General features: G+C 38.1%; 1 protein-coding gene across 6 annotated transcripts in view; it reads left to right on the top strand.

Annotated features, from left to right (window-relative positions):
- The window catches only part of OSMR (oncostatin M receptor), a 51,259-nt gene extending 32,662 nt beyond the window's left edge, over positions 1 to 18,597 (top strand). For all 6 annotated transcript variants that reach the window (XM_087927365.1, XM_087927363.1, XM_026715913.2 and 3 more), the window contains 9 exons: positions 1,767 to 1,843; positions 2,813 to 3,035; positions 4,370 to 4,555; positions 5,497 to 5,595; positions 7,323 to 7,499; positions 11,387 to 11,551; positions 14,487 to 14,568; positions 16,827 to 16,884; positions 17,430 to 18,597. In XM_087927365.1, coding sequence (XP_087783491.1) covers positions 1,767 to 1,843; positions 2,813 to 3,035; positions 4,370 to 4,555; positions 5,497 to 5,595; positions 7,323 to 7,499; positions 11,387 to 11,551; positions 14,487 to 14,568; positions 16,827 to 16,884; positions 17,430 to 17,837 — 1,475 coding nt within the window. In that variant the 3' untranslated portion in view covers positions 17,838 to 18,597. The remainder of the gene's footprint in view (positions 1 to 1,766; positions 1,844 to 2,812; positions 3,036 to 4,369; positions 4,556 to 5,496; positions 5,596 to 7,322; positions 7,500 to 11,386; positions 11,552 to 14,486; positions 14,569 to 16,826; positions 16,885 to 17,429) is intronic.
- Positions 18,598 to 22,562: the final 3,965 nt, after the last annotated feature.

Genomic DNA, 22,562 nt, shown 5'->3' with positions numbered 1-22,562 from the left:
TTTTTTTTTTTAAGAATCAATATTTTTATTGAAATTAACTTCAACTATTCCCTGGCCAATTCACCTACTAGCAAGTAAACTGGACTCCATAAATTCAGTAATTCTAGACATTGGCTACCCAATCAAGCCTACACAGGAAATCCTTGAATTAAGACCACAACTGGGATTGGAATTTCAGTTGCTAAGCAATGTGGTCATTAAGCAAATCATCCCATGACTGGACCCGATTTTACGACCATTTTACTGTAGCAAATCGTGTTGTTAAGTGAATCGTGTGGTTGTTAAATGAATCCAGCTTCCCCAGTTGACTTTGCTTGTTGGAAGACAGCTGGCAAGGTTGCAAATTGTGATTGCAAAATTGCAACTACAAGAAATTTCAACTGTTGTAAATGTGAGCCGGTTGCCAAGTACTCAAATTGTGAATACGTGATCGGAGGATTGATCTGATAGTCATAACTTCAAGGATGAAGTTATTTTTTTCCTATGGCTATCATCATCCAGTATTTCCAGTATTAGAGCTACCATAAGAGCAGCCCTATAATCTTTCTCAATTTTCTTCCAGAAATTCAATAATATGTAAATTAGCCTGCTAAGAGTGAAGTTAGGGGGACTTCATTTTGTCCTGAAGAATCTTAAGAGCTAATGACTTCCCACAAGCTTCCAGATTAGATACTTAAATAATATCTCAGAGTTGTCTCACTGAAGAACCTTCTGGTTGCTGGTTTTAATGCTCTGCCTTCTATGTTAATGAAAGAGATATAACAACACTCCAGTGCTAGAATATATGTCACTTTCTGATGGGAAAATTGAGCTCACTGTGTAGGTCCACTTTACCCAGGCTAGTGCCTGACCTCATTATGCCTCTTTTACTTGCTTATTTATCTCCTGGAGTCTCCAGAAGAAAGTCAGTTTGGTTTAGTGGTTAAGGCAGGGGTCTTCAAACTTGACAGCTTTAAGACTTGTAGACTTCAACTTCCAGAATGAGAATTCCTCTCAGGAATTCTGGGAGTTGAAGTCCACAAGTCTTAAACTTGCCAACTTTGAAGGCCTTTGGGTTAAGGCATCAGGCTAGAAACCAGGAGACTCTGAGTTCTAGCCCCGCCTTAGGCAAAAGCCAGCTGGGTGAGTTGAGCCAGTCATTCACTCTCAGCTCTAGGACGGATGCAATGGCAAACCACTTCTGAAACCCTAACCCTTGCCAAGAAGATTGTACGGACTTTTAGAGCCAAAAATCAGGCACAATTGAATGGAGGGAAAAAGAAATCTCTAGAAGGATGGCACATTTTGCTCAGCAGTTATTGCTATTCAGTTTTCAAAACTTTCTTTTAGTATGAACCCTTTCATGGTTAATCCTCTTTTTGGGGGGGAATAGGAATAACTTATTATTTGAGAATGTGATCTCTTTTTCTCTTTGTGAATAGATAACTGATCCTAGAATGTAAATAAAGGCCACTTTTCTACTCACAAATGAGAGAGTCTGTTCTTACCTGCACTCAATTGGATATTTACAGTATTAATACCATATTGTGAATTTATATCCTCTATTCTTATTTCAAGAATAGCCATCCGCTCTTTTACAAAGACCATTAAAGTAAGAAAGGATGAACATTTTGTAAGCACTGTCAAAGAATGCAGGTGTCCATCTTAAGGTGTTTGTGACTTGTGAAAGTGTAGAAGATCCTATTAATATAACGGTGTATTTATATAATTATACTATCTGATCATTGAGCCTGCTTCCATAATGTGTTATATGCTTTGGTTTTTAGCTCCATCAGGACTGCTTGATGTCTGGAGATATATTAACTCAGGCTTGGAGCAACGTAATGTAACTGTATTCTGGAGGGTAAGTCTGGCCATACATGTAAAACTGATAGGACATGTAGAAACGTATATAAATGAATACACATCACACTATTCCTGTGCTGAGTACAGAAGGATAACAAGAATTGTAAGAAACAAGCAATGAATAAGATAATAGACTGAAAACGGACAACAGATGGTCCATAAATATTGACTTCATCCATCCATCTTGGATTTGGTCCATTATGGCTTCCATATAATCCTTTTCAGAAAGACAAAGAATGTCATCAGCCTTGGTTATGGGCAACATTCCCTAGTAATGATAAATGCCTTGTGGTCATAGAAAAGTGCATACAGGATGATAACATTTTGAATGATTAAGAAAATATTCTGCTTTTCACAAAAATAAATATGAAACAGCAATAATATTTGAAAAGTAGAATTATGTGGGATAGTGTACAACAAACTTTGCACATATTGAATAATATTTCTTTGGTTGTGAGATTTTTTTTTCTACAGTAAATTACCGTGTGATACATTCTGCAAAACAGAAGAACAGCATTTTCATTGTTAATGGATCGATCCCTCACCATTAAAGACAGCTGAGGGTGCTAAGTCTTTTGTATTAAAAGAAATAAGCAAATGAGGAAACTGTTTCCTCTGTCATGAACGTGTCCAGCAAAATCATGTATAGTTTACCTACTTGCTTGACGTACCGTATAACTTACTCTGTTATCCATACACAATAAATACAGTAAATAAATCAGGATCCATTCAGGGTGTATGAAAGAATAGCATCAAATCCTGCTCTCTTTGTAGACCCAAGCCTTGAGTATAAGGATGTCTAAAGATATCTATATTCTATAAGCCATTGTAGAAGGGATGTGGCTTTTTGTTGTATGCTCACAAAGCGAGAAAATAATGTCTGTAACGAAAAACAATTTGAAACTATTATAGAAAGGCGCATTGATGAGAAATGTTTTTTGAGAGAATTTTGGTTTCCTGTCCATAGGAATCCTCAGAATTTCGTGCTAATGGAAAGATCCAAAAATATCTGCTATCCTGGGAAAATTTAGAGGACCCTTCTGCCCAGCAACACAATGACTCAGTTTCTGCATCACAGAACTACACAATTTCTCTTGGCCACAATTCATACAAAATCCTTGTTTGGGCACAGAACAGAGCATCTATATCCTCTCCCTCTGTGATCATCATCCCAGCAACTGATAAAAATGGTGTGTTCATTTAAACATGTTACTTCAAGGAATCCCCTTTTCCTGAACCAGAAAGCAATGTGAAATATCACAACTCCAGAGTTTTTTTTTATTAAGTTCCATGATTCTACTATTGTATTAATTACTCATTTATTTATTTTAATGTTCCTCTAATGTTCCTTCTTCCTCTTATTTTCCCCATAACAACAGCCCTCTGAGGTGAATTGGGCTGAAGATAGAGTGGGTGGCTAAAAGCCACCCAGCTGGTTTTCATGACTAAGACTGGACTGGAACTCATAGTCTTCTGTTTTCTAGCCTGGTACCTTAACCATTAGACCAAATTGGCTTTCTTATTGAACTTATGATCTTTGGTTTGACTGAATGTTTGGGATTTTAGCCTTTATATGACAATTTATACTCTGCTGCTCTTTGAACATGACATTTTTTTTTTTACCCACTGTATAGCAGCGTAAAATGTTTGAGTGGTGTGATGGCCTAGAGGTGGCGCTCCCACCTCTCAGTCAGGAGGCTGTGAGTTTGATCCTTGGTAGAGGCAAATATCTGGGCCCACTGAGAATATATCCGCAGAACAAAGCTCTGCATTGGTGACAGGAAGGGCATCCAGCCATTAAAACACTCTGTTAGACCCATTCAGTTACCCAGAGTCCACCCCGCAAGAGATTATGGGGTCGTTAAATGATGGAAATGTTTTGAAAAGGTTTCATTTTACATGAAAATATAAAATGTTTAGCAATTTGCTTGCTGCAAATTGAAACATTTGTACACGTATTTTTTTCTTTTAAAACTCTATATTGTTCATTTCATTTTCCACAAACCCAGAGAAGTTCCAGGGTCTGTGCTACAGAGTTGACGTTGTAATCTTATCAAGAAACAAATCCCATTTAATTTCATAGGTTATACTTCCATGTGAATGGGGATGGGCTTTTCACTCAGATTCAGCTGAATGATAAAACACTGAGAGTTACAATGTGGTTGGTTGGTTTGAATTCTTAAAACAAACAGGGAAGCAGCACATAGTGAAATGTAAGAGTCTTTTCTCTGCCAGCAGAAAACAAAGTAACTGATTATACTGTTTTATTTTATTATATTTATATCTAGGGTTTGTTCCACTTAATTACAGTTCAAACATTTTTTTCTGGACTGACCCCATAACATTGCCTGGTAAATGAGAATGCATGTTCACCAAAGGTTGACAAATATTGTTGGAGGATCAACAGAACATTTGCATTTTTATACAGGTCTCTCCAAAAAGCTGTGTGAAAGAAAGATAAATATTATGAATGACATTTAAAGATTTTCATGCTAATGCCTAAAAATTGTTGCATGTTTTTAAGGTAAAGTGCATTATAGTGAAGAGACTACAGAAAACAATACAGAACATAAAATTTATATTTCTTGGAAGCCTCAAAGCAAGTTCAGTCAGTATGTTGTTGAGTGGTGCAACCAGCCCACACATCACTTGTGTGATTTTCAGTGGAAGAAGTATGGGAAAAACCAATCCAGTGATCTCATTACATCTGGTAAGAAAAAATTAATTTCGTTAGTAAATAATTCCAGAGGAGATCATTGCCGTCTGGTTGTTAAAGGTACTGTAACAACGAATTCTTCTTTCAGTCAAGTTTGAATAATTTTATAGCTTCCTTGGCTGCAATATAGAAACGATTAGTGCTTGTTTTCTTCTTGAATATTTTTACTTCTCAGTTATTATGAAGTTTTCCTACCCAAGAACTGACCCATTTCATGAACCAATGTAATATTTGTAAGAGTACATTGATCAATCCATCAAATCTTTATTATGGTCTCAGTCCAATATAACAAGGTGCAATACAAAACATTAATTTTAATAACTAAACATATCAAATGCACAAAGTTAAAAAGCTTAATTGTGAAATGTGCAAGGATATTGCTACTTCCTCCAGCTGGAGGTTCAGTTCCATTCTGACACACAAGTCCACAAATTAGTGTCTCAAATGAGGAAGAGGGGGAGAAAGTGTCCTTTCAAAACTGGATGGGACAGTGGTCCAGTCTTCCATGCTCATTTCTTCAGGAAGGGCTGTTGCCAAAAAGATCCTTAGTGGAAGGTAGACTATTCTCTCAGGACTACATTGTGGGCATATAGGTGGTTCTTCCACGCAAGCATTTAAATGGAAACCCCACAGAAGTTAACAGAAGTACTGTGTTTTACTTTTTCAGTGTTAACTTACTTTCTATCACTCTCCAGCTTTTGTAATTAACCACACCGGCAGCCATTTTGAGTCAGTTTTTCACCTCATAACATCTACATTTGTGGTAAAGCCCATGACATTTGAAAAGAAAAATTAAATCAACAGCTCCATATAGCTCTTACAAATCAATGTTTTCCAACTTTCCCAAACACCATCACTAGCTCCCACTGGTAATTGTACATTTTATATTCCTAACTCTTTGTTCTTTGTGGTATATTTCTTGAAATTTATTTTAGATGCCTTCAAACGTGGTGTAAGATACACTTTTAATGTGTATGGAATACAAGGTGATAGAAGTTATTTATTGGAAAAGAAGGTCAAATATCTTGAAGAGGGTAAGTTATGCTAAACTTTTATACGTTAAATTAGACTATGACTGCAATGTGTTATGCACATGTATAGCACACAGTGCAGGATTCGCTGCACACCTCAGATTTGTTGCACTGTGATCTGTGTTCAGCAGTGATTTGATTTATTCTGTAACGTGTCTCATTGCAAAAATGGAACACTGAAGAGCTGTGGATAATGTGTTTCCACATGAGAATTCTTGTTTGCTTCCCAGTTCCTGAGCTTCAGCAAACACAGGATTTAGTCACATTCTTAAAAAGGAAATATGATTGAACAGTTCTTTAGGTCTTTATTCTCAGTTATTGGCTCAGATTATTTTTTTGTGTAAAGAAAGACAGATGTGCACCAAAGATACATTTCAGGGTTGATCTTGACTGTCTATGGTAAATGTTTACAGTGGTTCTATCTGCCCATCTAGATCAGATGATAGGAGTAAGATGAACATGGATACAAGTCTTATTGTTCCTCTTCTTATCAGTGGCTAGCTGGCTGTAAAATGTCAGGGTGCTGCTTGTTTTTTTTGTTTTTTTTTAAGGAATTGCATCATGGATGATGGTGGAGTGCTAACTCTGCCTTTTCTTGTATTATCCAATACTGCGTTGACTTCCATTGTGTGGAGTTTGGTTGATTCAGGACTGTCTGTCTCTACCATCCACCACAAACAATTTCCAGTTTCTGGTGCCTGTCTAAAGACATTCCTTATAACTTGTTATTTTCTCTTCCCAATTTCACCCATAGCTTGCACAAATGGTTAGAGGGGTCAGGAACTGAGTTAGTTTCACCATATCACTGTACCATCTTTGCAGCTGTCCATGTGAAGATCTCCACTGCAGGAGGTTTAGCATTTTTGCCCCATTACAGATGTTAGATTTGTTTTTATAAACACCACATGTATTGAAGATGTAGAAAGTTGGGGAAAGCATTAGGAGTTCATTTGACGTTAATATTACATGGCAGCTGAGATAGGGCAGTTTTTGGTGTGGAATCTGAGATGGGGTAGATTTTGTTGCTGCAAAATATGCAGGATTTTAGGGCAGAGTACTGAATAGGTATCGTGCAGTGGTTGTAGTGCAGTATTGCAGCAAACTCTGCTCACAGTCTGGAGTTCGATCCTGCTGGAGTTCAAGATTGACTCAGCCTTCCATCTTTCCAAGGTCAGTAAAATGAAGACCCAGATTGATGGAGGCAACATGCAAATAAAGCTTACACTGTAAGCTGCCTAGAGAGTGCTGTAAAGCATTATGGGACTGTATTGATTTAGGGAAGTGTTTTTCAAACTTAGCATCTTTGTTGGCTGGGGAATTCTGGGAATTGAAGTCCACATATCTTAAAGTTACCAAATTTGAAAAAAACAACTGGGTTGACAGATATAAAAATGACCCTGACTTCAAAAGAAATGTCACAATCAATTTAAATCCCCTCTTAGAAGGAAAACATTGAAGTCTCAGCCGTTGATATAGTTTAGATAGAAAGTTGTGAATCCATATTGGGATGTCTTCCTGCTTGTACTGGCATGACTTCCATTAATGCTATTTGTAAACTAACAGATCTCTCTGGAGTAATGTTTTCATTTATATGATTGTTAGTCATGTCAAAACATTAATTGTTAAATAATGAAACACACACACTCACACACACGCACACACACACACACACACACGGATTAAACGTATAGCAAATACATATTAAAAGTTGTCAATTTTCTGTTTTCCAGAACCATCACGCTTCCTCTCATGTAATATAGATGAAATCACCGCAAATTCATTAAGAGTCACTTGGAAACGAGATGATCCAGAATTCAGCTCTGGTTTTATTAGAGGTTACATACTTTACATGAAAATGGATAATCAAAACTGTTCAGTACAAGGATTCAAACAATTTAGACATGCAGGTAAGTGATTCTTTCTCTCCAGAATAATGTATCTTTAAGTGAAATGTGAACTTTATTTAGGAATTGGTAGACAGTCCTTCTAGGCACAAAAGATGAAATATAGTTCATAATTCATTTTTTTAAATAAATAAATGAAAGTAATCTAAGAGTAAAAACAGGAGTGGTGTGATGGCCTAGAGGGGATGTTGTCACCTCACAATCAGGAGGCTGTGAGTTCGATCCTAAGTAGAGCCAGATATTTCTCTCTGGGCACATGAGAATATATCTGCTGAACAAAACTCCACATTGGCAACAGGAAGGGCATCCAGCAGGGGTGGGATGCTACCAGTTCGGCCCAATTCTATAGAACCTGTAGCTGCGAAAAGCAGCTGACACTGGTTCAGTGTTTTGCCCATCCACCTGCCCAGGCTACAGGCTGTCCTTTAATTCCCTGCTTTTCCATCCTCAGCTGCTTTGCGCAGCACAGCTGAGGTTGAAAAAGCAGGAAACGAGGATTTTCAAACTCTGCGCATGCGCACGAAGTCAGCTGTCCAGGCGGCACAGCTGATTTCTTGCAAACACTGCTGCACATATGCGTAGTTCCTTGGATTTCTTGCTTTCTAGCTAATCTAAAAGCAGAGCCCAACCTTCCTTTACAACTGAAGCTTCTACCTTGCAGTGCAGACTCAAGTAGCCGATTGGAGACAGATGGATCTCTAAGTGAATCTGTGTTTCTGTGAGCAACTCAATCTGCGTGCCTGCTTTGCCTGATTTTGGGTAAAAGTTGCTCTTTTTTAATAAAAAATTCAATATTTACATACATGGTGTTTTGTGAGTTAATTTTTTGAGTTTGCTTGCAAGCAAATTTGATGTGACAGACTCAGGTAGCCAATTGGAGATAGATAGATCTCTAAGTGAATCTGTAATTCTGTGAGCAACTCAATCTGCCTACCTGGTTTGCCTGCTTTTGGATAAAAGTTGCTCTTTTTTATAAAAAAAATCAATATTTATATAAATATTTATAATATTTACATACAAGCCATGCCCAGTCAGCAAGCCACACCCACCCAATCACATGACCACCAAGCCATACCCACAAATTAGGCCACACCCACAGAACCAGTTGTGAAGAAATTTGAATCCCACCCTTGGCATCCGGCCATTAAAATAGTCTGCTAGCTCTGTTGGGTATATGGATACACCAACCAGGTTTGGGTTGAATAAATATGTAAACCTAGGATTAAGTGTTTTGTAGCTTTAAGCACAAGAAACTGCAATGTCATTGTGGGTGCGGTTGCAGGCAGTAATATAGGTAGGAAGGGAAACGTAATAGACCCGGCTTCTGGATGCACCTGGTTCTGTTCCTGGTCTGCTGCCTGCTGTGTTGGAACGTCTGTCTGCTTACTCTGGGAGGCTACTGTGCCAGATACCATTTCAACTGAACACAAAGACTGTTTGCTTGGTGAGCTGAGGATTCAGCGTTGTCTTTGAGAGAAAGGTATCAGGAGGAGAAGATTTACAAGCAGATAAGGACATTGTATTTACTGTTAATGGACTTGATAACTGGATGGATATACTGGATAATGATATATGGACTGAATGACACTTCTTAATCTCTGTGTGAATTAAATAACTATTTTAAAACCACAAACAGTGTTTTTGTCTCCAGTGTGTGTATACTCTTGGGCCCACTCTCTCTCTCATTTGCCAGCCTGGCTTGACTGCTGCTGCATACTCTGCTTGGGGGTTTATCCCCAAACACTAACAAGCTCCATTCAGATTCTTCCCTGCAAGGGATTATAGGGTTGTTAAAAGATGATTAATCCAAGAAGAAAAATAAAATTGAAAATTCCTAATAGGAGCTACAGGTCTAAATCAGTATTTTTCAACCTCAGCAACTTTAAGTTGTACGGACTTCTGGCTAGAAAATTCTGGGAGTTGAAAGCCATACCTCTTAAAGGTGCAAAAGTTGAGAAATACTACTTTAGAGAGTTGCAATGGGGAAAAAACTGTGTGGAGAAACCAGAAGTTTATTTTGATTTTGAAATAAGTCCCATATACTCTGCACTTGGTTTTTTCTGAATGTCTCCATTTTGTGAAGGTTGGTTTTCCTCTTCAAGAGGATTGGCTGATGATTGATACAGACTTTTCTTTATTTTCAACATTACATTTCTTTTTAAAATTAAAATCAATGTTATGCTTTTAAACAGTTGCCTTGTTTAACTTCTATATTAATGCTAGCAAGATTAGGCTGCAGTGGGAGGTTGGCCATGTGCCAGTTCACACATTGTGCTAAGCCAGTTTTAAATGCAATTGAACAAGTGAATGCCTAGTTCACACTAATACTAGACTGAAAATGAAGACATTTTTACCAGTTTATAATTTTTTTGTATTTTATCAGAATATAAAACACAAAGGAGAATAAAAAATAATGGGAAACTAGGGTGAGGAAAAGGAGAAGAGGAGAGAGTGTAAGATAGAAGGGGAAAAAGATAAAAAAGGCATTGACTTCTGACTCTTTTTAGCACAGAAGATAACATTATAGCCTAAACTTTTTATTTTTGCATAGTAATATGTACCGTGCCATTTCTATAACAAATCTATCTAATCTGAAAAACCAAAACCAAACTTTTATTTTTCCCCCAACACAAGCACTAAATCCAGAAGCGGCTTCCAAACAGAAATAAAATTAGATGCATTCTCTTCTTTGGATAAAACAATCAATTTAACCATCTCTGGCTTTATTTAAATATTTTTCAGTCAGCTCTTTTGCAAAAAGACAAAATCCATCCGCCTTCATCTTAGCTCCCTCTTGTGGTCAAAGAGTAGTTTTTTACGCAATCAGTTAATGCTTCCTGGCCAATGAGAATTCATACAAATCAGAACGTTTCAGCCACCCACAACAAAACAACCCAAATCAATAAATTACTTAAAAGTAATAAAATAGAGCCACATCTTTCTGTCCTTATATTTCACCATCAAAGATACTCCATTCCTCCTTATTTTCGCTCACTTTCAGCAACTTCCTTCTTTATTGTTTAATAATAAAGTTTCAAAAAAATAATGCAGATCTTCAAAAAGGAGTAACAGCCTGTGAATATAAAATAAAAAGGCCCTTTAATTAGTCAACATAATAATCCCATAAAGTGATTAAGAAATGAAACGCATGACTTACTGTCTGTTTGAAAAATAAATTCCAAAACAGTTACTTTTTCAATAAGAAAGTGATTAGCAGTGGTGGGATTCAAGCGTTGTTACTACTAGCTCAGTGACTACGTTTTGCACGCGCATGTAAAACAAACCTTTAACTGTGCCGCCCAGACAGCTGAAAAGCGCTGCACAAGGGTATGCAGCATTTGAAAAGCCACTTTTTTCCTGCTTTTTCAACCTCAGCTGTGCCACGCAAAGCAGCTGAGGCTGAAAAAGCAGGAAATAAAGGACAGTTAAGAGCCTGGGCAGGCGGGTGGGCCAAACGGCAGCAAACACAGAACCGGGTTCGGTGTCTGCTGCTCCTCAGAGCTACCGGATCTATAGAGCCAGGCAGAACCAGTAGCATCCCACCGCTGGTGATTAGTCTCCCCCACCCCCACAGCTGAACAGCTCACCAGCTACTCCAAAGCACAGCTCCTGAAACTACTTGCAGACTGTATGTTGTTGATGGTTAAGCCACATTTGAGGCTCCAGTCATCAAATAATGATATGAACCTACATAAACAGGAACAACATTGAAAAATCCTTGATGATGCTTGATTATGAAAAGCAGGAATAGTTTTTTTAAGAGTGATTGTGAAGTAGCAGTGAAGGTGATGCTAGGATGATATAAGAGCCTTTAAGCTTACAATAAAATCAATATTTGCAGAGAGAAATGAGACTTTTGTTTGTGGCCTAAACTTTCTTCTTGAATGCAGGTCATCTGATATGCACTTACAAAATTGAAGACCCAAACCAAACTGCATTTACAGTGAGAGATTTGAAACCCAATACAAAATACTTATTTGCACTTCAGGCTTATGCTGTCAATCCTAATTATACTGACAATGTCAACTTTAAGGCAGTGTTTACGCCGGATAATGGTAAGTCCTTCTCATTTGTACTTATTTAACTATGGGCAAAAACATGGGACTTCTTTTGAATTTTGGCAGCTTGTGTGTTTGGACCTATGCCTTTTATTTGCATTTTGAATATAATATTTTGCATTTCTACACGTTTCTATGTGCAACAGCAGCCAAAAAAGCTAATACAATCCTGGGTTGTATAAACAGAGGCATAGAATCAAGGTCACGCTAAGTATTAGTACCACTTTACAAAACCCTAGTGAGACCACACCTGGAATACTGCAATCAATTTTGGTCACCATACTACCAAAAAGATGTTGAGACTTGGGAAAAAGTTCAGAGAAGAGCAAATAAGATGATCAAAGGCCTGGAAACTAAACCATATGAAGAACCACTGCAGATTTTGGGTCTGGCTAGTCTAAAGAAAAGAAGAATTAAGGATGACATGATAGCAGTATTTCAATATTTGAGAGGCTGCCACAAAGAAAAGGGGGTCAAATTATCTTCCAAAGCACCAGAGGGCAGGACAAGAAGTAATGGTTGGAAATTGATCAGTGGTTGGAATTAAGGAGAAACTTCCTAACAGTAAGGACAATTAACCAGTGGAACAGCTCGCCTTCAGAAATTGTGGGTGCTCCATCACTGGAGGCTTTTAAGAAGAGAATGGACAGTCACTTGTCTGAGATTGTACAGGTTCTCCTGCTTGAGCAAGGGGATGGACTAGAAGATCTCCAAGGTCCCTTCCAGCTCTATTCTATTCTAAATTCTACATATAGCATAAAGGTAAAGGTGATGTCTGACTTTTAGGGTGGTGCTCATTCCCATTTCTTAGCCAAGAGAACCATCAGTGTCCAAAGACATTTCCATGGTCATGTGGCCAGCATAACTGTATGCCGAGGAGCATGGAATGCTGTTACTTTTCCACAAAGTGGTACCTATTTGTCTACTCGCATTTGCATTCTTTTAACTTGCTAGGTGGGCATGTGATGGGGCAAGGACAGAAGCTCACTCCATCGCATAGCAGACAGGTCTCAAACCTGGGCTGTCAGCTTATAGCTGACAAGTTCAGTGTCTTTAACCATTGAGCCATCGTGCCCCTCTCCACCTACAGCATGTAGGAGAGATAGTCTACAGCTAATAGTCTAAAAATTAAGTAATTAAATTAAGTAGTATTAATCCTGTCTGAAAGCCCTGGTGGCAAAGGTAGTGGCTAATTCCTTTTCTGACAACCTTGGGAATATTAGTGCATCGTTTGTGGAAGTTTTATGGAATAAGCGGGAGCCTCAGCAGACATGAATTTTTAAGAAGTCATTCCATCAGACTTAAAGTCCAGAAAGTTTGCACCAATAAAGCAGTTTCCGAGATAGGCCCTAAACTGAGATTAAAAGTTTGAAGCCTTGAATTCTGCATTCTGAAATGTATGGATAACCTTGCATTATTATTTAAGGGTTTTTTTTTTAGTTGTGAACAGTTTGCTATTATTTCAAGATATTTTCAATTGATATTTTTTAATACAATTTTAATACAGGAGTTACCTTGCACCTTACATTTGCTGAAGCAATTCAATATAAATGAAATATATTTTCATTATTCACCACTCAAAAGTGTTCTGACTCTCCAAGGATGATGGCCATACCAGTTACATCTGAGATACATCTAACTGTGATGTAACCCAAGGTTTCAGTGCAAGTGGTCCTCAATTTACAATAGTTCATTTAGTGATTGTTTGAAGTTAACAATGGCACTGAAAAAAGTGACTTACGACTGTTTTTCACATAAACATTGCAGCCTCTCCATGGTCATATGATCAAAACTTGGATGCTTGGCATCTGGTTCGTATTTATGACGGATGCAGTGTCCTGGGGTCATGTGATCGCCTTTTGCGACCCTCTGATCAGCAAAGTCAATGGGGAAGCCAGATTTATAACTGTGTTACTAACAATGTCAGGACTCCGGTAGTGACTCCCATTTAAATCATGAGTCTCTAGCTTGATTTTTCAAAGCTCAAAGAAGATTTATCAGGAGCAGACATGCCGGTGCTGCCTGGGTGTAACTGACTCTGAGACACATCATTCGTTGTCACCCTTGACCCTGGTTTTCCTCCACCCCCTGGGTGTATCGTAATTCATATTCTCCAATGAGACACATCCATAGCCAAGAGTCATCAATCATACTCTCCAGTTAGAATTTTGCCTGGCAGAAACTTCGATCTCCTAGAAACAATCTATGAAACATCCATGGAATGCAGTTTCATTTTTGCAGCTGCTGCACTACTTCCTGCTCCCTTTCTGTTGGCAACTCTAAAAGACCAGAGAAATATTTTATGAGTTGACACTTAACAACTGCAGTGATTCACTTAACAACCGTGACAAGAAAGGTTGTGAAATTGGTCAAGCTGTTAACAACTGTTTCATGGTCATAAGTCAAGGACTACCTATAATCACTGACAAATTCAACTGTCTCAGGAATGTGTGCCAGCAGCTTATTGGATGTCATGTACCATCATATTCCTTGCCATTGCTTCGACCTAGAGACTACTGAAAAATAAGTAGCAGCAACTATGGGGCTGTTATGTTGGTCATGCAGCCTTCATGAAGCTGAGTGAGAGTGAATCAAAACTCAGTGTATTTTTGCCTTGACTTTGGCCAGAGATTAGAGAGTTGAGATTTGCCAAGCTATGAAAACAAGCATGCTATCTGGAGACACAGACAGACATAAACTGGGTCATTGGCAATCACATTTTTAAAATTAGCTCTTGCTGGCATTTTCAAATTTATATCAGTGAAATCATCATCAAGAAATAGGTGGTTATTAATGTTGTGTTTCTATTTTCCTGAAAATGAATTGAAAAATCTTTTTTTCTTTAAGTTTAGCCTAAGAAATCTGTCTTATTGTGTTGAAGAATTGTAATTAAACATTTAAATAGACATGTACCTGATTTTCTTTCCAACAGAAAAATGGTTTTTCAATCTACTTTACCTACTAGTGATTATCCCATTAATACTGGTGTGTGTATGTTCCAGGAAAAGTAATTGGTAAGTGCACAGCAACCAAAGTATTACAGTAATAGATTAAGATGCAGCAGACATAAACATAACAAGCAGTAGAAAGAAAGCAGAGCTGCTTAACTCATTTTTTGCATCAGTCTTCATGCAAAAAGAAACTTATAGCCCAGCCTTTCAAAAATCTAACCATAAAAGACAGATTAGAAATAAAAATTAAAATAAGCAAGTCAGCTTCAAGGCTGACACAAGAAAATGGTAAGAGAACATCTATCTGATCTTGACGAATATAAATCACCGGGACCTGATGGATTACCTTTTAGAGTTCTAAAGGAGCTAGCAAATGTTATCTCAGAACCATTGTACCATTTCTTTCAAAAATCCTGGAGTACCGGGGAACTACCTGAGGATTGGAAAAGAGCTTGATGTGGTTCTCATCTTCAAAAAAGGAGAGAGAAAAACCAGATTCAGGAAACTACAAACTAAATCAGCCTAACATCAATATCTGGGAAGATACTGGAAAAGATTATCAAAAAAATAGATTTGTGAACATCAAGAAAAAAAGTTATAACTAGAAGACAGCATAGGTTTGTAAAAAACAGATCATGCCAAACGAATCTTATTTCATTATTTGACAAAGTGACTAAATTAGTAAACCACAGCAAAATGCTGTGGACATGGTATATTTAGATTTCAGTAAGGCTTTTGACAAAGTAGACTACAAACTACTTCTTGATAAGCTAGAAAAATGTCAGATAGACAGCATAACCACCAAATGGCTTTGTAACTGGCTTAACAAACCATATTCAACAAGTAGTTCTTAATGGTACTACATCTATATGGAGGGAAGTAGGCAGTGAGGTATCACAAGGTTCTGTCTTAGACGCACTGCTCTTCAATATTTTAATAAATGACTTAGATAAGGGGATAGAAGGGGAAATCATCAAATTTGCAGATGACACTAAGCTGGCAGGAATAGCCAATGTCCCAGAAGACAAGGTCAGGATCCAAAAACATTTTGACAGACTTGAACAATGGGCTTTATCCAACAACATGAAATTTAATGTGGAAAAAAGCAAGTTTTACACTAAGGCAGGTAAAACTAAAGATACAAGTACAGATTAAGCTAAATGTGGTTCAAAAACAGGAACTATGACATAGACTTTGGAGTCCTAGTGGACAATCACTTAAATATGAGCCAGCAGTGTGCAGCAGCAGCCAAAAAAGCTAATGTAATCCTTGGCTGTTTAAACATAGGCATAGAATCAAAATCATTTGAAGTATTAGTACTACCTTATAAATCTTTAGTAAGACCTGGAATACTGCCTCCAGTTTTCGTCACCACATTACAAAAAACAATGAGACTTATAAAAAGTGCAGAGAAGAGCAACTAAGATAATTAAAGGCCTGCAGACTAAAACATGAAGAATGGTTGCAGGAACTGGGTATGTCTAGTCTAGAGAAAAGAAGCACTAGGGGTGACATGATATCAGTATTCCATGATTTGAGAGGGTGCCCCAAACCCCCAAAACTTTAACCTTACTTCTATTGACCTCACCCCTTTCCTAAGAGGTCTGTAGGGGGCGTGCATAAGTGTACCAACGTGCCTACCGTCCCAGTCCTATTGTTTCTTTTATATTTTTCTTATATGCATCCATTTCATGTATTCATAACTATGTTTATACTTATACCTGTTATCTTATAATCTCTTGACAAAAGAAAGAAAGAAAGAAAGAAAGAAAGAAAGAAAGAAAGAAAGAAAGAAAGAAAGAAAGAAAGAAAGAAAGAAAGAAAGGGGTCAACTTATTTTCCAAAGCACCAGAAGGCAAGACAAAAAAAAAAAAAAAACAATGGATGGAAACTCATCAAGGAGAGAAGCAACCTGGAATTAAGGAGGTTCCTTACAATGAAAGGAACTAACATTCCTAACAATGAAAACAATTGACCAGTGGAAGAGCTTTGCCTTCAGAAGTTGTGGGTGCTCCATCACTGGAAACTTTTAAGAAGAGGCTGAACAGCCACCTGCGTGAAATGGTGTAGGGTCTTCTGCTTGAGAAGTGGAATGGATTAGAAGATCTCCAAGGTCTTCCAGCTCTGTTCTGGCAAGCATCCTTTGTCAGATTAGTCAAGGCTCTGTGCAGTGTTAAGTGTTCAGACATTTTTTTAACGCGGGAACTGAGTCTTAAGTACCTATATTTAAACTGAGCTTTGTTTATAAAAATGGTTTCCCCCTCTCTCTATATATATGTATAAAAAGGTAATATCCCCATCTCTCTCTTTTTTTTCCCTAGCGTAAGGAATTGTTTGAATCCTGTAATACCCCAACCTAAAATAACTCCATTTTTGAAGGTAAGGTTATATCATTAAGAAATTGCATGTAATCCCCCTTTCTCAATCTGGTGCCGTCCAGATGTGCTGATAATGCAGCTTCTGTAGTTCCTATCCAGGATGTGGGGGTTGAGATTCATGGATGTTATACTACATCTGACAGCCAAGGCGGGGTGTGTGTGTGTGTGTGCAAAACCAGCATCACACTGTGGCAGTACAAATGTGATGACCTGGGGTGTGGCACAAAAGCAACATAATCATAGAACAGGTCTGGCTCCCCTTTATTGCTCCAACTGCGCCCCCAAACATTCCCACATTCATTCAGATCTAGGATGTCTTATTTTTGTGTTCCCTTTATTTTTTTGAGCAGTGTATATATGTAAAAAAGATTCAGTCTCCTTTTAAATAAGATTCTATTATTACTCTATGAATGGACCAGACGCCTGTCCTTGAATGGAAGGTGAAAGTGTATTCTGATATTGGCATATCTGTTTTTCACTCTGTTCTATCTGCTCTTTATGTGCATTTTTAATTCAGTTTTTAATTCAGTTGTTTTTCACACACAGATGAGTCTTGGAATAACAGAAGTAAATGATATGATCCCTAACCAATTAGTCATGCTGGAGAAACCTCAGGAATTCAGTCCCAAACAATCTACTTTGGGAATACTATTGGAAAATAAGACATATTCTCAATCCACCTATTATCCAGAAGTGCAAATAAAAGAGAGAACAAACCAGAAATTCAACTCAGGTGTAACATCCTACAAACCTCTCCAAGACTTTGGTTTTCCAATCAGCCCCAATCCCTGCACACCAGAAGCACCTGTCCTTTCAAAAGACAATTTGAATTACCTCTACCAAACAGAAGTGGCTCCCTCTATGATCCCGGAAACCGATTCTGATTGTTCTGTACCTTGGCTAGATTACAGACCTCAGCGCAGCACAATTTGCAGAAGAAATACAGATTATTAGATTAATATTCATATCAGTTATTTACCAGTATATTCATTTCAGTTCACTGTGAGCAGCTTCTAAATAAACAAGGTTACATGTTTCTTGGGCATTCTGAAGATCAACTAGTGAAGTTGGGAAAAAGAGGAAGAGATGGAACAGTCTCTTGTATTGACTGAAGATTCAGGTCATTCTAGACCAAATGTGGACATGACATGCAGTAATAAAGGGACTGCATAAAATAACTTCTCATGAATGTTAAACAAGATGTACAGGATTGCATCCAGATGAATAAGAAAAAATATTTTAAAATCACTTGGCTTCAAGAGACTTGATTTCTGTCTGCAGTGTTAAATTATTAAATAACTATTCAGTTTCTTAGCAACTGAATGGAAGTGGCAAAACAAATGTGTTTCTTAATTTTCTTTAAAAATGTGTTCCTTTGGAGTCCATGGAAGCGCAAATGACAAAAACGTGATCACCCCAAAGGCTACTTCCATCAGATGTTGGGACCAAGTGTAAAACTGTAGCAATTGTGTAATGGAGTCACTGTGTGTTGTTATTTTGATGTTATTTTAATGTTTTGCTGGGGATACCAAGCCATCAATTACATTTTTCTTTATGTCCCCATTTTGGGGAAACACACACCTAATTTAATAATTGTGTAATTACAGAACTGACTTATAAGAAGTATATGTAAAAATTGGAGGTTGTAATTGTATTCGTTTTTTATTGTGTTGGAAAGAGTTGGAAGTCAACTTCTTTTTTTTCTTTGGTTTTTTTTTTAATCCTGCACTCCCCCCCCTTTTTTTAAATCTTTATTTTTATTGTATTTTATGCTATCATAAACCTTAATAAAACTTTGAAAAAAATGAAAGTGTGAATATCTAGGGGTAACAGTATCAGCAGTTAGTGGCTGCCCAGAGATACATCTGGGTTCTGCAAAGCAGGATGTCCTGAAGCAGAGGTCTCCAAACTTGGCAACTTTAAGTTTTGTGGACTTCAACTCCCAGAATTCTCCAGCCAGCATAGCTGGCTGGAGAATTCTGGGAGCTGAAGTCCACAAGTCTTAAAATTGTCAAGTTTGGGGACCCCTGTCCTGAGGGCAGGGGGCAAAGAAGACCAGGGAGTGGAACTAGGCTGGCAATGCAACAGAGCAACTGAGTCCTATGGCTGCCATGAGGTCAACCATACCTGACAATGGCCTTCCTACCTAAGGCTCATTGGGGTTATCTGCCAGTTTCTGAAGGGTGCTTATTGCCTGATGCATCTTTGCTGGCAGAAGACAATTGCAGTGGGAGGACATGAGTCGGGATGCTATGTCAGGATTGCAGACAACTGAGGTGGATTGAATGCCTAGGTCCCTCCTGGATGAGAGGTGGAGTGGAATCCCCAGAATCCTCTCTGCCCTCCCATGAGTGGAGATTAGGTGGCTGATCATTTGCCCCTGGAGTGTTACGGAGGAAAACATGTAACATCACTGCTCAATTCTAGTGTCCAGGTGAGCTTCTGGTTACAAGGCAAGATGCTGATGGCCACATCTAAAATCTTACATGGTACGGGACCAGGGAGAATTTCTGCTAGTCCCATCAGAGCCAGCTCCAGATCCCTTCTATTAAGGAATGCCATCTTGCAGGGGACATGCATATTCTCTGTTAGTGCCTGCCCTGTGGAAGAACATTTTCTCCCCAAAACTTGTCAGCCTTTTATAAGATGTCAAAGACCTCACTTTTACACTTGGTGGTTAATTGCTTGTAATATATTTTTTTTGTGTAAAATGGCGATTTATTTGTGTCTTTGATGCATGCTGTCTTGATGATACTGCAATTGTTTTCAATTATGTCAGACTTCTATAATTTTTTTTTATTATTGTTACTTGGCTCAGAATCACAGTTGCAGAGTGGACAGAAATAAGTTGAAATAAACTATCATTTACCTTTCTTCTTGGGGAAAGTGAAGCCTAAATTAAGGCAGCCTCCCCTCCAAAAAGGACTTTATGTGGCTAATGTCGTTTCATAATCAATAACAATCAAGAGCAATTCTATGTGCTGGTTATCACCCATAAAGCCCTTCATGTTACAAATCCACATGATTGTGGGATCATTTGTCTCCCAATTATTTCTCCTTATCTTACTGGATCTGACAGTGGAGATAGGATTCTGGGTCTCCTTATGATGTAGCTGTCAACTCTGAAGCGAACCTGGCTGAAGCCATCTTTTGCTGCCTCACAGTTGCCATGAATCCTGAGAGGGGAAAGTAGATAGACTGGCTAACAGTCAAAACAAACATTTTCTTGTGGGAACCAAGGTCATCTTAACAGGTGGCAGTTGAAGGAGGAGAGGAGTGGTGACATCTGGGAGGGGGAACATTTGCTCTTTTAATTAGGGAAAAACCACATGAACTGTTAGAGTCGGTTTTCACTGGCTGTGCTGATATGATATATCCAATAAACATGTTCTTTGAGGAATCTACATGTCTCGGAGTTCTGCTTTTGGCAGACGTGTTACTCAGAAGGCTGACAGCAGCAACATCTAATGGGAGTCAAGAGACATCTGTCTCTGTATGTACATGCCTCGTAGAACAGAGGTCTACAAAGTTAAAAGAACTGGTAGATTGACTACTTCTGCAATCTAAAGATTTCTCTTTGTAGAATTTCTCTTTCCTATGTTTCCAAGCAACTACTAATGCTGATGGAGGCAATTGCAAGTGGAGACTATTGACAAGCCCCACTTATCATTTTCAGGAAACTTTCAGACTACCATGTTGTAGAATATCTATGGAGATTCTCAATCATCGAGGTCATGATTGTCTCAAAAGTGCTTTTTTAAAAAAATTGTAACTGCACTTTTTATTTTTATTGAAGATGTTTCACTTCTCTTCTAAGAAACTTCACTTCTGAAGAAGTTCTAAATTGAATTTCTTGGATGAGGAGTGAAACGTTTTCAAGAAAAATCAAGAAAGTCCAGTTGCTTCTTGAAAACAATTTTGGCCATCTTCTAAGATAGCCACTTGTAACTGATAGAAACGTTAGATTCTTCAGAATAGAATTCTTTATTGGCCAAGTGTGATTGGACACACAAGGAATTTGTCTTTGGTGCATAAGCTCTCAGTGTATGTAAAGAAAAAATAAAATGCATTCATCAAGAATCATAAGATACAACACTTAGTGATAGTCATAGGTTACTAATAAACAATCAAATCATACTAGGGAACAAATAAAACAATATAAATTGTAAAGATACAAGCAACATGGTTATAGTTATAAGTTGGAAGAGAAAGATAATAGGAAGGATGAGAAGAATAGTAGTAATACAGTCTTACTTCCATCAAGTTGTCAGTTCCTACCAATCATATGAATAGATTTTCTCTGTGTAGATCCGTCCCTAAGCTGGTTGTTCAGCTCTTCCAATGGTGCACCCTATTTATATGCCATTTTACAAAAGAACAATATAACAAGCTACCTGAAAGAAATTAACATTTAAAAGACATAAGGGATCGCTGTGAGGATTGCTGTGTAAGATGTATAACACAAAACACAGCTCCTAGCTGCGTTTCTCAATGGAATGCTTACTTAATTTCTGGATTTTCTTGCAAAAGGGTCTTCCTCTGCATTTTGTAACCATGAAGCTGACCAAGATCTTTGATGTATATCATTTCAATTCCTATGTATCATTTTGATTGGCACCAGTTAAGCCAGCACTACCCTATTGTTTAGTTGCAAGACTCCACCAGTGAAGGGGTGAGAGCTGATGGGCTTATTCTCCCATCTACTAGCTGAAGTTTGAACATGTGGATAAACTATTTTTCACATGTCCCATTCACATGTGATAGCAATAGCACTTAGACTTTTATCCCACTTTACAGTGTTTTACAGTCCTCTCTTAAAGAGGTTTACAGAGTCAGCCTATTTCCCCCAACAATCTGGGTCCTCAGTTTAGCAATCTTGGAAGGATGGAAGGCTGAGTCAAGCTTGAGCCTGGTGACATTTGAACTGCCAAATTGCAGGCAGCCGGCAGTCAGCAGAAATATCCTGTGATACTGCACTCTAACCACTGTGCCACCAAGGCTCTTACCACATGCCGAGTCCATGGTTAATGTTGTCTTTAGTTGTTCCAGCTTTAGTCTTTTTCCCCCTTACTTAGTCTTTGCAGTTAGACATGATCTAGAATGCTTCATTGCTCACCTGGATGAAGGTGTGATCTTGGGTCCTTGGTGCTCTCTGAGCTTATTTTCTTGCAGACCTTTCATTACCCAAACTAGTTAACATCATCAGTGCAAGGAGTGCTGTTTGCTGTCAGTCCTTCCTATCGCCTCCCACTTATGACTATAACCCTGTATTTCTATGATTTATATTATTTGTTTCCTAGTATGATTTGATGCTTATTAGTAACCTTTGACTATCATAGTTGTATCTTATGATTCTTGATGAATGTATTTTATTTTTTCTTATGTTCAGAGAGCATCTGCACCAAAGACAAATTCCTTGTGTGTCCAATCACTCTATTCTATTCTATTCTATTCTATTCTATTCTATTCTATTCTATTCTATTCTATTCTATTCTATTCTATTCTATTCTATCCTATCCTATTCACCTGTACTGCTCATGTTCATTTTCCACCAGCCATAATGCCATCTTAACAGCATTATGGACCCCAGGCAAAGCAATGTACTGGGACCTCTACAAGATCTACTACCATTAGTATTAATCTTCCCATCCTTCCTTTCACTCATTCCCTCCCACGTGT

Source organism: Pseudonaja textilis, chromosome 2 (assembly GCF_049901715.1).
Source record: "Pseudonaja textilis isolate UNSWEBS1 chromosome 2, rPseTex1.2, whole genome shotgun sequence".
NCBI classification, from domain to species: Eukaryota; Metazoa; Chordata; class Lepidosauria; order Squamata; family Elapidae; genus Pseudonaja; species Pseudonaja textilis.
This window is presented reverse-complemented; position numbering and strand designations above follow the sequence as displayed.